This window comes from Synchiropus splendidus, chromosome 19 (assembly GCF_027744825.2).
Source record: "Synchiropus splendidus isolate RoL2022-P1 chromosome 19, RoL_Sspl_1.0, whole genome shotgun sequence".
NCBI lineage: Eukaryota > Metazoa > Chordata > Actinopteri > Syngnathiformes > Callionymidae > Synchiropus > Synchiropus splendidus.
In genome coordinates this window covers 12,039,119-12,052,541 of record NC_071352.1, presented here as the reverse complement: position 1 = coordinate 12,052,541, position 13,423 = coordinate 12,039,119, and the positions used below count along the sequence as shown (strand labels likewise).

Here is a 13,423-nt window from a genome sequence, read left to right as displayed (position 1 = left end):
GTATCGAGATCAAAAACGATGCGGGGATTAAATGACAAAACAAGTCCACATATATTAAAATATGATTTTAATTTAGGAGAAAACAAGTTGAAAATCACCAGTTCACACAAAAATATGTTCCTTGTTCTGGCTGATGTTAAATAAAAGTCACGAGCAGAACTGGGACCCTCAGGAGGCCTGCAGGATGTCGAGTGAAACCCGGCCCAGGAGCAAGACTCAGGTCAGGTTTGGCAGCTGTCCATCGTCACTTTGTTCTGAAGGTTCCCTTTCAGTCTGCAACCTCCCCAGTGTCCCACTTGGTTTTGGGCTCCTGCCACCAGTCAGCCAAGAAGGACTCCTCATAGTCTCCCATTCCCTCGAACTCAGCGTCTGGATGCTCGGAGTGAACGGCCACTTCCTCTGGACTCACCACACCCTGTAGGCGGCACACAACAGCACAGTGTTTGACTTTCACTTTCATTACATTCCCACATGTGCCGCTGGTAATGGGACACTCGGCCGGGCCTGGGCCGTGTGTTGATCTGGGAGGAGTTGGACTGATGTGGCCGAGCCTGAGTGGTCAACACCTCCCTGCCACATACCACACGCTGCTGCTGGAAAACTTCACCCCCTCTGCTTTTCCGGTCTTCTCCCTTCTACCGCTGCACATCTCCTTGCACCTCAAATATAATATCAATATATATCAATATATATATATCAATATATATATATATATATATATATATATATCAATATATATATATATATATATATATATATATATATATATATATATATATATATATATATATATATATATCACGCAGTGAATGAAATGTTTTATATTCAATTCATTCATTCAGTGAATGAAATTGTTTTCCTCATTGAAATGTACTGCTATCTTTGTTTTAAGATGACTTTTTTTCTGCTTGAATTTTTTTAAAGCTTTCATTATCCTGTCACTCACAATTAGATTTTTTTATTTCTTCATTTTTTTCCCCCTTACATTTTACTTTTTTTTTCGTGTCTGCAATATATCTTCTCATTTCATCATTTTTGTAAATGTTGGAGGTTTTAACTTGTGTCTGCTTCACTCCATCTAAATCATCAGACATTTAGCCTCTACTTTCTTTTCTTCCTCCTTTCTCCATTCGTCCCTCAGCTGGTCACGGGCCGATGAGGCTTCATGACACGGTGTCCTCATCTTAAGAGCTCAGTAGGTGGTGCTCTCTTTTTAAAAATGATGTGAGCATTCAGAGGAAATGGTGGTTCCAATCCAAACCCTGCAGACAGTGCCATCTAGTGGTCTGAAATGAGGACACTGTTTCATGAAGCCTCATCACTAACTATAGCTGAATTTTCCTTTTCAATGTATAGCTTTAAAATGTTTTTATCCTTTTTATCAAGCTAGGCATGTGATGCTCAGTGGTCGCCCCGCCCACATTTTCTAATAAGACTGACACGATCACTCGAGTAATTCAAGTCACTGGAATGACTGATGTTCCTTGGAAATATTGTTCATAAGATGCTAGGTTTTGCTTATTAATTTGTACTGGCTGTAAAATACTGCTGTCATTCAGTGCGGTTTTCACTTATTTGTGTGTAGTTTTTCCTTTTTTAGGCTACTGAAGAGGCCATGTTTTCCAGCTCTGTTGGCATTTCACACCATTTGTCACTCCTAGTAAACAAACCTGGAGTCGACCCGAGACCAAGTGATCGGGGGGAGGATCGGGTTTCAGCCACGTGGAGAAGACTGACTCTGTAGTTGGGTCCAATAGTACTTTAAAATGCCCAGAAACTACTGTGGTATGAGTTGTTTTACTACTGAAGTGATTTCAGTTCATTTTTCTGCTTTCTCTTGGCTACACAGTGACTCGCCACAGACGCACCGCCCAGCCCAAACCGTACCTCATCATCCGTCTGGAGGTAGTGGACAGCAAAGTCCAGCATCTCTTTCTGCTTGGTGGTCTGGTTAAAATACGTCGCAGCCTCCTGTAAACACAAAGCCCAACACACTCATTTGGCCTGTTTTCTCCTGGTTTAGTGTCTGTCCGCAGCTCTGTCTGGAGCCTTCAAAAACACACTGAGCTTGAAGCGGGTCAGCTGGGTTTACGAGAGCAGGCGGCTTTAGCCAGCGCAGCGGCAGGCAAACAATTATGGGATCCAAATTACGGCCCTTCGTTCGTGATAATGTTCGCGCCGAGGCGCCTCTTTCTAACAGCCGGCTGCTTGTCACTCACCAGTCGGGGCTGGAAGTCGCTCTCCGTCAGGCCCCACTGCTGCCGGTAGAAGCGATAATACGCAATATTTTGCTGCATGACCTCGTCTTTGGGGTCGAACAGCATGTAGCTCGCCGCGCACGGCGCCGCACTCTTCGCGTCGTTCACTGTAAACAACCCAGAACTCTTGTAAGACGTTGCCATCGTGTGTCTTCAATCTTGTACTTACACTTGTAATAAGAAAACTGGAGGTAGTGATACATGGTGGCCACGAACTTCTCCACGAAGAATCCGCCCACACTGGGCGTCAGATTCTCCTCACACTTCACTTTACACTTCAGAACGTCAGTGTACAGATCTGCGTGGACGACAGACGTTATTAAAATAAACCAGGAACCAGGAAAGTGTGTTGCTTTTTCCAGGACACTGTGTGTCACCTTCAATGGCGTCATCTCACTGACACATAGCGACTCGCGAGGGCAGGAGCCAAGGTCTGAAGCACACAAGTTCCCTCATAATGTGTTTTGATTTATTTGCTGTTTTTGGTCAATATTTACAGCCTGTTAAGCTGAGCACATATTAGATATAGGCAATATTAAGATATATATTTATGTATTTTCTATACTTATGGCCCTATAAACAACAACATACAGTAAAGTAACCCAGTAAAAAAAGGCAAAAAAAGAAAATTGAAAAAACATGCATTTTTTTTTTATTGGTAAAAAAATATATGCCCAAGAAAACAAAAAATAAAAAAATAAAACAAAAATGAATTGGACAACATTAATAGAGATTTAGGACAGTCACGTTTTTTTCTCCTGAATTCATTTTCAAGTCCCCATAAAACTTTTCTTTACTCACCTGCCAGAGTCGGGTAGAAATCTTTGTACTCTAAGATTTCGTAGGAGCCCTCGCAGGCAGCCAGACACTGACTGTGGATCTCCAAATACTGAGTGACGGCTTGCTCCATGTTGCGGGCGCTGTTGCTGAAGTCGCCGCTGTTGTACAGCATCACGCTCTTCAGAAACACACTCTGCAAACGCAGACACAAGTTAGGCGTCGCACTGCCAATACGGAGCATGCAATACAAGAGCAAACCTCGTACGGCTGCTCCTCGTGATCGATCAAGTACTCCTCCACATCGAACAGAGTCTTGTAGTAGTTCATGTTCTTGGTCAGGTATGGATCTCTGGGGTTCTTCTTCAGGAACGTGTGGGCCGCTGCCACTGCCTTCTCCACGTTATTGATCTGAGGCAGGTCACAAGAGATGCTGGTTTTTTACACGACTGTGACACTTCTTTTTAAATTTAAAGGAAATGTGACCAATATAAAAATGTAGCCGTGACATTCCTGCAAGTGTCTACCATCCTAAATGAAACACACGTGCATTTGTTCTTAAAGTTTACTTTAGTTATATTCAGAATTAAGAGTTAAGAGTTCGATCTGTTTTTCAAAGCTGACCTAAAGTATTGCAGTGTACAGACAGACAGACAGACAGGTAGACAGACAGACAGATAGATAGATAGATAGATAGATAGATAGATAGACAGACAGACAGACAGACAGACAGACAGACAGGTAGATAGATAGACAGACAGACAGACAGACAGACAGACAGACAGATAGATAGACAGATAGATAGATAGATAGATAGATAGATAGATAGATAGATAGATAGACAGATAGATAGACAGATAGATAGATAGATAGATAGATAGATAGATAGATAGATAGATAGATAGATAGATAGATAGATAGATAGATAGACAGACAGACAGACAGACAGACAGACAGACAGGTAGACAGACAGACAGACAGACAGACAGACAGACAGACAGACAGACAGACAGACAGATAGAGAGACAGACAGACAGATAGAGAGACAGACAGACAGTCAGACAGAGAGACAGACAGACAGACAGACAGACAGACAGACAGATAGACAGACAGACAGACAGACAGACAGATAGAGAGACAGACAGACAGTCAGACAGAGAGACAGACAGACAGACAGACAGACAGACAGACAGATAGACAGATAGATAGATCACTCCTGTATCAAGATGCGTGCCATATTTATGATGAACATTTTGTAAAACATGGTCAGTCAATTTACACTGACGCGTAGAATTTTTCCTTATTTAAACCTGTCATACATCACTTGATATAGTTTATGGTTTCTGTTTCTGTAGTAGTATTTGCACCGTCACCAACCCTCCACACTACAGTTTTAAAAACTACCAAATGTGGTTGTGAAAAGCGACACCTTTATCGACAATAAACCGCAGTGAGAGTGGCAATGAGAAGGCTCCTGCAGCTCCTGCATTGTCAGCAGAACCCGGTCCCCCTCCTGAAGAATCGCCGGCTTGTTTGGGGGGGAAACACTAGACGAGACGTGGCACCGCAGTGGGGGCTCGTCGGTGGCTCGGGCCTCTCACCTGGAAGTACGCGTACTGGATGTAGCGATACGGGACTCGCTTCTCAAACGAGTCCAGCAGCTGCTTCTTCGGGTACGCCAGGGTGAAGACCGGGAACTCGGACCTGCACCGCTTCAGACACGCAGCCCTCAGCAGGATGTGCCGGACGACGCGGAGGCTGCAGTCGCCGCCGGCAGGAGAGTCGCTCTCCCGGCTGACGGAGCTGCAGTTGCGGCCGCAGAAGGCTTCGCTGTCCCGCAGCAGCCGGTGAAGCCGCAGACTCAGCTCCAGATACTTGATGCTCTCCGTCCAGTTCTGCGCGGAGTACTGCTCCAGGGCGTGATTGTAGGCAGAGTCCAGCGGCACCAGGTCCTTAGTCGGGAAACTTTTGAAGCTGTACTTCTCATACTGAGCTTGGACCGGGACCAGAGCCAGGAGCAGGAAGAGCGGGAGCATCGCAGCGACAGCCGGGTTGTGAACGGCCGTGAAGACAAGAGTGAGGAGAACTTTCCTCAGACAGACTGAGCGCACGTAGACCGGGGTTCGGGGCACGACAACATCCGCCTCAGACCTTCTAAATAAAACGCTATTGGCGGTTGGATACATCACTTCCTGTTTCAATGGCTGTGAAGATCTCATCCCAATCTGACATTATAGTTACTCCAAAAAGTGTTACTTTTAAAGGAATCATAACTATTCGTTATAAAGTATAAACTGTCTACTCTTCCCTCAGGTTACGTCCAGAGTTATGTGCTCTTTTGTCCGCCGGAAAACGAGTCCAAACGTGACACTTTGCTCGAAGGCAAATAAGAAAAATGTGGGGTTCCTAATGCACCTCCGCAGTTCTCACTCACACTCTGTCCTGTGGAGGCAGCTTTTGTGCTCTGTCATGTCTAATTCAGGTCAAATTTGCGGTCAGATTTTTGGACTTGGTTTAACACGTTTGCAGAACTCCGTCTCTCACCGCACTAATGCGCTTCTGTGATGGTCAAGCTTCAATCCTTTGTAGACGAACCGAGCACCAAACGCTAACGATGCAGCGCTTCATCGTTAGTGCAGAAATGGCTGACAAAAACGTGTATTGTTTCGATATCGTCAGCTCAAATGTAAAAAATGCCCAATAAGTCTAAAAGCCTCCACCTATTTTGAATATTTTAGAACAAAATATATCATATTCAAAATAGACAGACGACAGAATAGATACATGAATTAATAAAGAAAACTTGAAACTATTAACTTTTCTTTCACCTTTAAATTTGCAACATTGAATTTATGGAATAAACATAAATATATTTCAACTAGAAATAAATATTGTCACGTTTGTATGTCTAACGCAAATTTTGTTTGACTTCTACACATATTCTATGAATGAATGATGTTTCATTGCTTATAGATATTTAAACGATTCGACTTTGCTTTTTATATACGCAAGTTTTCATGTTTTTAGAAGCGAGTGCTTTTATTGTTTTGAAAGTATTTACCGGAAGTGGTGCATATTAGCGTGTGCTTTTCGCCTTCAGCTCCAGATGTGCTGCAGAGATTGCTCCAGCTCCTCCCGCAGTCTCCCTCGGAACTTCTTGGTGAAGCCGAACCATGTTTGTCCTCCTGCTCGTCCTCCAAGTCCTTTCCGTCCCGTGCGCTCCAGGACCGCTGCAGGACGTGGTGGTGGATCGGTACCACATGCCGACTTACTGTCCACGAGAGGTCGAGACGGAAGACTTTGTCCGGTACCACTTCAACGGAACCTTTCATGTGGACGGGAAGAAGTTCGACTCGAGGTGACGTGTTGTTCTATGAAGAACTATGAATCGGCGATGAGAATTTGAGAACTAAAACTGTGCGCGTCTTCTCTGACGCGTCTTATTTTGAAGGCAGAAGGTTCACGCTGTCATATCAATTTGATGCCTGCATACGTGTCGACGCTTTGGATTATTATTATGTTGTTACTCTCTCACACTCACCCATAAACAACTAGACCGGGGCGGTTCTCCAGAGTTAATGGTCCATGAATACAGTGAGTCAGCATCGTTTAAACCCATTTAAAACTACATTTTACACAGTTGAAAAACTTCTTTTCAGCTTTCAAAATGAATCTTAGTATCGGTCGAGCCCCCCCTTTTTGTGACTGAGTGGCTCTTCAGTCATGACAGGGCCAAGGCCTACATCAGTCAGGTGGGTTCAGGACGACTCATCGCAGGAATGGACCGGGGTCTTGTGGGCATGTGTGTGAACGAGCGGAGGAGGATCACCGTCCCCCCACACCTGGCGTACGGGAGCGTCGGAACAGGTAGACATTTGTTCATTCCGCTGAGGTCTCTCCTGCTCGTGGTTGTCCCAGTACTTGATCTGGCTGGTTCCTATCACACCGTCATCTATAGCCTGGGGGCAGGATTCAAGTGTCTCTGGTCACCACATGCAGCACTACTATGTTAAAAGAAGGCAGATGTGGAAAGCTAGTTTCAAAGGAAAACTGCAGTTTAAGTACAACAACTTGGTCTGACCCGTTTCTGACCAACTCTTCACCTTCTCTGTGAGGGTGGGACATGTAAGCATGTGGTCCATATGTGTTCTATAGAGCCAAGAAAGGGCATCTACAGTGTATTTTCTTCATTGTTTAGGAAGGATTGCCTTCACTGTTAATCCGTTCCTCTGACACATGTGTGGTTGAACAACTGCGGCACAACCAAACCAGATCAGACAGGTGTGATCTGGTTTGAATCTCTCTGAAGGTGGTGTGATCCCTCCCGACGCCGTTTTGGTCTACGACGTTCTCCTGCTGGACCTCTGGAACACGGCGGATCGAGTCCAGATCCGAACGCTTCACAGGCCACAGGGATGCAACCGCACCACCGCCGTGTCGGATTTCGTGCGGTACCACTATAACGGGACTCTTCTGACCGGTGAGGTCTTCGGCTCCAGGTACGAGGACCCGGATCAGCGCTTCCCACAAACACACCCCATTTCTCAGACACCTTGTTTTTATTCAGTCACTCCAAGAACATGACCTACGACACGTACTTGGGTCAGGACTACCTGAACAAAGGCATGGAGGAAGGCCTCCTCGGCATGTGTGTTGGAGAGAGGAGGGTTATCATCATCCCACCCTTCCTGGCTTATGGAGAGACTGGACTGGGTACTGCATGTTCATTGTAAAGTGGGAGCCTATGGTGAAGGGTGTTTTCCCTCAACAGGAAGTCAGATTCCTCCCCAGGCCTCACTCATTTATGAGGTCCTGTTAGTGGATGTCTTCAACCCTAAGGACGACGTGACCATAGAGGTGAAGGAGAGACCAGTAGGCTGCACTCGCACCACAGTCTCAGGAGACTACGTCCGCTACCACTACAACGGCACGTTCCAGGACGGGACGCTGTTCGACTCCAGGTGAACACGACCCCCAGGGAGGCTGCAGGCAAACGTCTAACCGCCGTATCTTGACCTGGCAGCTACTGGAGGAACAGCACCTACAACACCTACGTGGGCGAGGGCTATGTGATCAAAGGGATGGACAAAGCTCTGGTGGGACTGTGTATGGGTGAGAGGAGGAGGGTCATCGTTCCTCCTCATCTGGCCTATGGGGAAAATGGAGTCAGTAAGTGAGAGGTGCACCCAGATAATCTGCTGACTACATATTCAGAGTGAACTTCTGCAGGTGGCCTCATCCCGAGCTCGGCTGTGCTGGTTTTTGACATCATCGTGGTCGACTTTCACAACCCCAAAGATCCAGTGGAGATCAGAAGCAGACACAAACCTCAAGAGTGTCACACGATCAGCGAGGCAGATGACCTCCTCCAGTATCGCTACAACTGCTCCCTGATGGACGGGACCCTGCTGTACTCCTCGTGAGCTCCCTCTACTGTTCGCTCTGCCGCACTGTTTCTGTGTGTTCACTGTCGAACTGTGTTCCAGGGATCATTCCGAAACACCGTCCGTCACCACGCTGGGAGCTGATCAGGTGATCCACGGCCTGGAGCAGGGCTTGAGCGGCATGTGTGTGGGCGAGAGGAGAGAGGTGGTGGTGCCGCCGCACTTTGCACACGGTGAAAACGGAGGTAGCGTCCTAGCTCGCCTGGACCAAGCGTTTTCTCAGGCCTCCTTCATAATGCTCCATGTGTCCTGCTGTCAGCTGGCAGTGTTCCCAGCAATGCAGTGCTCCTCTTCCAGCTGGAGCTGATCGATCTGCAGAAAGGTGTTCCACCAGGCTTCATGTTTGTTTGGCTTGAAGACAGCCCCGAGCCGCTCTTCCCATCCATGGACCTCAATAACGACAGAGTCGTCCAGTTGCAGGAGGTGAGAGGTCGTCTCCATGAATGAACTGCTTCAAAACTCTGTTCTCTGCCAGTAGGTGAGGTTGGTTCACATGACTCTGACACCTCTTCATGCCTTTTCTCCTCAATATTGTCCCTTGAAACATTGAACCGTCCTGTATTTACTGAGTGAATCCGACAAACACGCTCACTAAGAGGTTCCTCGAATCATAGAGATGCTCAGTCAGATGTTAAACCTGGGAACACTCCAGCAGTGAGGGGTTCGGAAACTAATCGAGACATGCGCTCACTTGATCCATCCCACTTCGGACGAAAGCTTTGGGTCCACTTTATTTCCACATTGAAGCTGCAAAACTTCAGTCAAACTTCATGTGGTTGACTTGTGACCAATAGCTGCGTCTCTTTTCATCTCACACCTAATGCTGCAGGTCCATGAGGCTTCCTGAGTGTATTTAAAGTATGGGATTGAGATAGAAGTTTATTTTATATTTCACATAGGTCAGGACATCTGGTGTTCATCTTCACGTGTGACAATGTGCTTCTATAAAAGCAGGTTTGGAGAAATGAAGCGGATCTATAGTGCAGATATTTAGAAGTTCTACTTGTCTAAAGTATGGATACAAACAGTCTGTATTTACAAACAGCAACAAGGTATCAGTACTCCGTGGCTCTGCCTGTTTACTTGCGTGTGACTAAAAGTCTCACCTCCTATCTCCAGTTTTCAGACTTCATCATGCTACAGGTGAAAGAGGGCAAAGGTCGACTGCGGCCAGGAGTGGATGCTGGCAGCATCATCGCAGACATGTTCAACAATCAGGACCGTAACAGAGACGGCTACATTTCCCCCGATGAGGTGGAAGTGCAGACGGACGAGACGTTGGACGCACAAGGACGAGACGAGCTGTAGCCAAGAGCAGGCCGGCGTCGACACGCACGTTTGTCTTGCACACCTGTGTGTGTGTGGACTGATGACCAAACTGTGAATGAGCACTTGACTACCTAGGTTTGGGGCAGGGCCCTCTCTGGAATGTTAAATTAAAAAAAGAGATTTTATTGACGAAACCTTTCTCGGTTGTTAAGAACCACTGGTCGTACAGTTGACGGAGGGTACAAAGCTGTCAGTATTTTAATGTAAAGTAATAACAGACGGTAGTTTTTTAAAGTAAAAATCCTACGCAGACAAAGCTATGAGGAAAATATGATCCAAACTTGTTGATATGTTTTATTTCACATCAGATGAGGTAAGCAAAACGTGACGTAAAGGCCTTTAAAACTGTGTGAGGGAGCAGGTTCACTCCTCGGTGGGATAGCAAGTGTGTTGTGTTAGGATTTGACATTCTAAAATCGAAAGAGCCTCAGTTGCAGTCAGTGAGTCAGTCTTACAAATGTACAGAGATCAGTCTCCTGTTACAGTGTCACTGATGTACATGAATAAAACCACGAGATAAAACAAGAGACAACATTCTGTTGGCTCCAGAGTTGGGTTGGACAGCCAGGCAACATGGAGGAGTGCAATGGTTACTAGAGTGAACCCTTGTGCGACCGGCAAATAAGACCAAGCCTTGTGAAGAGTGATGGCTGTTAGCTCGGATGGAACCGACATTCTCACACAGCCACTGTGGCGGTGGACGGAGCAAATGTCAAATGAGAAAACACACGACTAACACGAACATAAACTAGGAGAACTCAAGGAAACGCAGATGAGAGGAAATAAAAAGGAAATGCGCGCCGGGGTGAGATGTGAGCCGTGGTTACCGGTCATTTGTTGCCAGTGAGGTAGAGCAAGACCGCATTCGGGATGTCAAGGGTCTCGTCTTTCACCAGGACAATGTCGTACGAGTCCAAGTATGACTGCCTCCTCTCCTCCACCTGCAAACATAACCATTCCTGAATGTAACTGTCTCAGCAGAGCGCAGGTAAAACCAGATCATTTCTGAGCCTCACATTGGTTCCAGCTCAAGCCAGGCAGTAAGGGGTTAATTCACCGGGCAATCTGCAGCCTGTGTGTGGCCCTCATGTGGTCAAAACTGCCACTGCAACCTTTTTGATCAAGTTATCGTATCTAAATATTGCTCAAAAAATCATGTATTTATTCAGTGTTTCATTGACCTTTTCATTGTACAATGAATTTATGGCTGTCATTTTCACTTCTTTTTTCAAATACTATTGATCTTTTCATGGTTATTATAATTTATTGTCCTTTTTTTTCATAGTCTTATACAGTCCTGTACAATCTTTAAACTGTATACAGGATATAAAATAATATAATAAAGACTGATCAATGAAATGGAATATTATCATATTAATATTATTGAGTGCCTTCCCTCTTATTCAATTCAATAGCCAGCAATTTACATCAAGTAAATCAGAGTTGTAGATTCACAGTGCGTGAAGATGTTTTGTGTGTGTATTTGTTCACCTTGTCGTTGAGATAGCCAATTTTCAGGATGTTCTCTATGTCCTGCACCCCATCAGCCATGTTCAGGTCTCCCAGTGAGTCTCCCATGAGCAGGACATTAGGTCGCGTCCTGAGCTCTTGGAAGTGCCCAGTGTTGAGCAGCGCACCTTCTCTTTTATTGTAGATGTGAATGAGCTCTCCCTTGAAAGCCTTCAACACGCCCTGTGGTGTGAAGAGTCAGGGACCTGCATTAGCTTCAGCTGCGACCACAGAGAGTTCAATTCAGGAATGGATCACTCACGGACTCATCGAAGTCCATGTAGTTGGAGAAGACTTTAACGTTGGGATGGAAGACCCCTGCTTGGCGGATGACCTCCTCCAGGATGTCTCCGATCCCAGCAGAGAAGATAAGCAGGGGGATGCTGTGCCAGCAAAGGTGGTCGAAGAAGAGTTTGAAGCCGTCCCTTGTGAGACAAGAGTGAATGTGAGCGTCCAAAAAGTAGCTTGGCAACCACATTTGATGAACTTATTGATGCACATTTAATAAAGTCATCATGATTTGGGGGTAGATTTACCTGAGTCTGGCTTCAGATTCCTTCACTGCTACAGCCAGAAGATCCTTTTTTATCTTCTGCTCCACGAGAAGCTCATGAGCTCTGGTCCACCTACAGAGTCAAACAGAAGCTTTACGGATCCCAAAATACTAAAGCATGTATTCTCTGTGATTTTAGCTGCTCACCACTCCACCATTAAAGGCAACTTCTCTTCTATTGATCGAGAAGAGTCGATCTCTATGGGATAGTATGTGTCAAGCAGTTCCTGGAGCTAAAATAGACAAGATGTTAAGTTAGGCGACATGAAAACGCAGCTCTGGAGTGAAGTTTATGATCGGGAATAAGGGATCATTGCTTGCTTTTTCATCCTCAAACCTAAGTTACACAACACAATCGGAAAGGAATTACATGCACAACCTAGCATATGCTTGTTTGGGGAAAGACAGTACAGGTTATAGGGGCATATATCTTAGATTGATTCTTCGCTCCACTCCTAGTACCTGACATGACATTGAAATGACAGAATAAAATGCATACTTACAAGAAGATCAAATATTTACCTTCACTTTGCAATCCTCAGAGATAAGTTTGCTGTTGTCAAGAATATCTGTCAATAAAAAAACAGGGCATTTTACATTCAAGTATATTAAACTTAACATGCTACAACTTACTATGACAGGTCGGACATCTTTTCCCATTGTAGGCAAATCTGGTTAGAGTCATGTCAAAATCTGAGATGATCTGTAAGGAGAGCAGAATCAGAAACCTATACAATTCCATCAATAGAGGACAAAACATTTTACCTGTAATGTGTTTGACCCAGCCTTCAACATGGACTCCAGGATCTCGCCTACTTTCTTGGGGTCTTTCATATAAACGGTGGGTTTGGTCAACTCTGGTATCTGCGAGTCCTTGAAAAACATGAGGCTTTCTTAGGAGACACGCCATGGTACCACTACAAAGCGTAGTGTGTTGCTACACGATAATTTAATCACAGAGTCGTGCAACTACGAGGTATCTCCATGTGCATTGTGTGACTGCAAACTGTGTTTCTGTCGGTTAAAACACGACTTCCATACAACGCCAGCTCATGACAGTAAAACACAGTGCTGTCGTTAGCTAATAACATGCTAGCTACGTGTTTTCCACACATTTATTTCCGTAATTTATCCACAAAAAAATACAAAGTCATATAATTACCATTTCCTTTGCGTGTTTAACAATAGTTTTCAAACGGGCATTAGTTTAACAAAAAAACACTTATTTTGACGGGAGGACAACAGAACCAACACAACGCTCGAGATGCATTCACGGCTTCTTTGAGGCTGGGAACTCTTTCGACGTAATTCGAAAGTAGCGTATAAGTGGTGCTATTAACACTATATATTGTGTGGAATTTATTGGTAGCAATATGGAATTGTAAGACTATGATTTAAAAAAAGTGATATAGAACGATGGTCCAGAAGAATAATGAAATCAAATCGTATTAAACGACACTATATTTGGGCTGTAAACGCAACAACAGACAACTGGTCCGATCCCTCAAACGTCCGTAGAAAAGGAGACCCGTTCAAAGGTTCCTACCTGTTTG

At 45.1% G+C, this 13,423-nt stretch overlaps 3 protein-coding genes across 8 annotated transcripts; 1 reads left to right on the top strand and 2 right to left on the bottom strand.

Annotated features, from left to right (window-relative positions):
- Window positions 1-101: 101 nt before the first annotated feature.
- p3h4 (prolyl 3-hydroxylase family member 4 (inactive)) lies at window positions 102-6,349 on the bottom strand. Its single transcript, XM_053852025.1, has 7 exons — window positions 4,637-6,349; window positions 3,297-3,446; window positions 3,060-3,231; window positions 2,428-2,556; window positions 2,220-2,365; window positions 1,888-1,971; window positions 102-415 (listed from the first exon to the last, which is right to left on the bottom strand). Exons 1-7 carry the CDS (start codon window positions 5,252-5,254, stop codon window positions 269-271), a joined length of 1,446 nt encoding a protein of 481 aa, XP_053708000.1. The 5' UTR covers window positions 5,255-6,349; the 3' UTR covers window positions 102-268.
- LOC128751168 (peptidyl-prolyl cis-trans isomerase FKBP10-like) lies at window positions 6,150-11,095 on the top strand. 6 transcript variants are annotated; one of them, XR_008413227.1, is made up of 11 exons: window positions 6,150-6,393; window positions 6,757-6,902; window positions 7,345-7,534; window positions 7,603-7,748; window positions 7,807-7,996; window positions 8,059-8,204; window positions 8,265-8,454; window positions 8,522-8,664; window positions 8,739-8,902; window positions 9,434-9,531; window positions 9,599-9,743. XR_008413227.1 is itself a non-coding variant. In XM_053852020.1 (10 exons), exons 1-10 carry the CDS (start codon window positions 6,209-6,211, stop codon window positions 9,785-9,787), a joined length of 1,689 nt encoding a protein of 562 aa, XP_053707995.1. In that variant the 5' UTR covers window positions 6,150-6,208; the 3' UTR covers window positions 9,788-11,095. The 6 variants fall into 6 exon arrangements, 5 of the variants coding, with proteins under 5 accessions (XP_053707995.1, XP_053707996.1, XP_053707999.1 ...); XM_053852020.1 differs by lacking the exon at window positions 9,434-9,531 and having other exon boundaries at window positions 9,599-11,095; XM_053852021.1 differs by having other exon boundaries at window positions 9,434-9,750.
- On the bottom strand, window positions 9,707-13,315 carry LOC128751170 (cytosolic 5'-nucleotidase 3-like). Its single transcript, XM_053852026.1, has 9 exons — window positions 13,033-13,315; window positions 12,636-12,743; window positions 12,504-12,573; window positions 12,393-12,439; window positions 12,018-12,103; window positions 11,854-11,943; window positions 11,580-11,742; window positions 11,300-11,500; window positions 9,707-10,749 (listed from the first exon to the last, which is right to left on the bottom strand). The coding sequence occupies exons 1-9, from the start codon at window positions 13,033-13,035 to the stop codon at window positions 10,639-10,641; spliced, it is 879 nt and encodes a 292-aa protein (XP_053708001.1). The 5' UTR covers window positions 13,036-13,315; the 3' UTR covers window positions 9,707-10,638.
- Window positions 13,316-13,423: the final 108 nt, after the last annotated feature.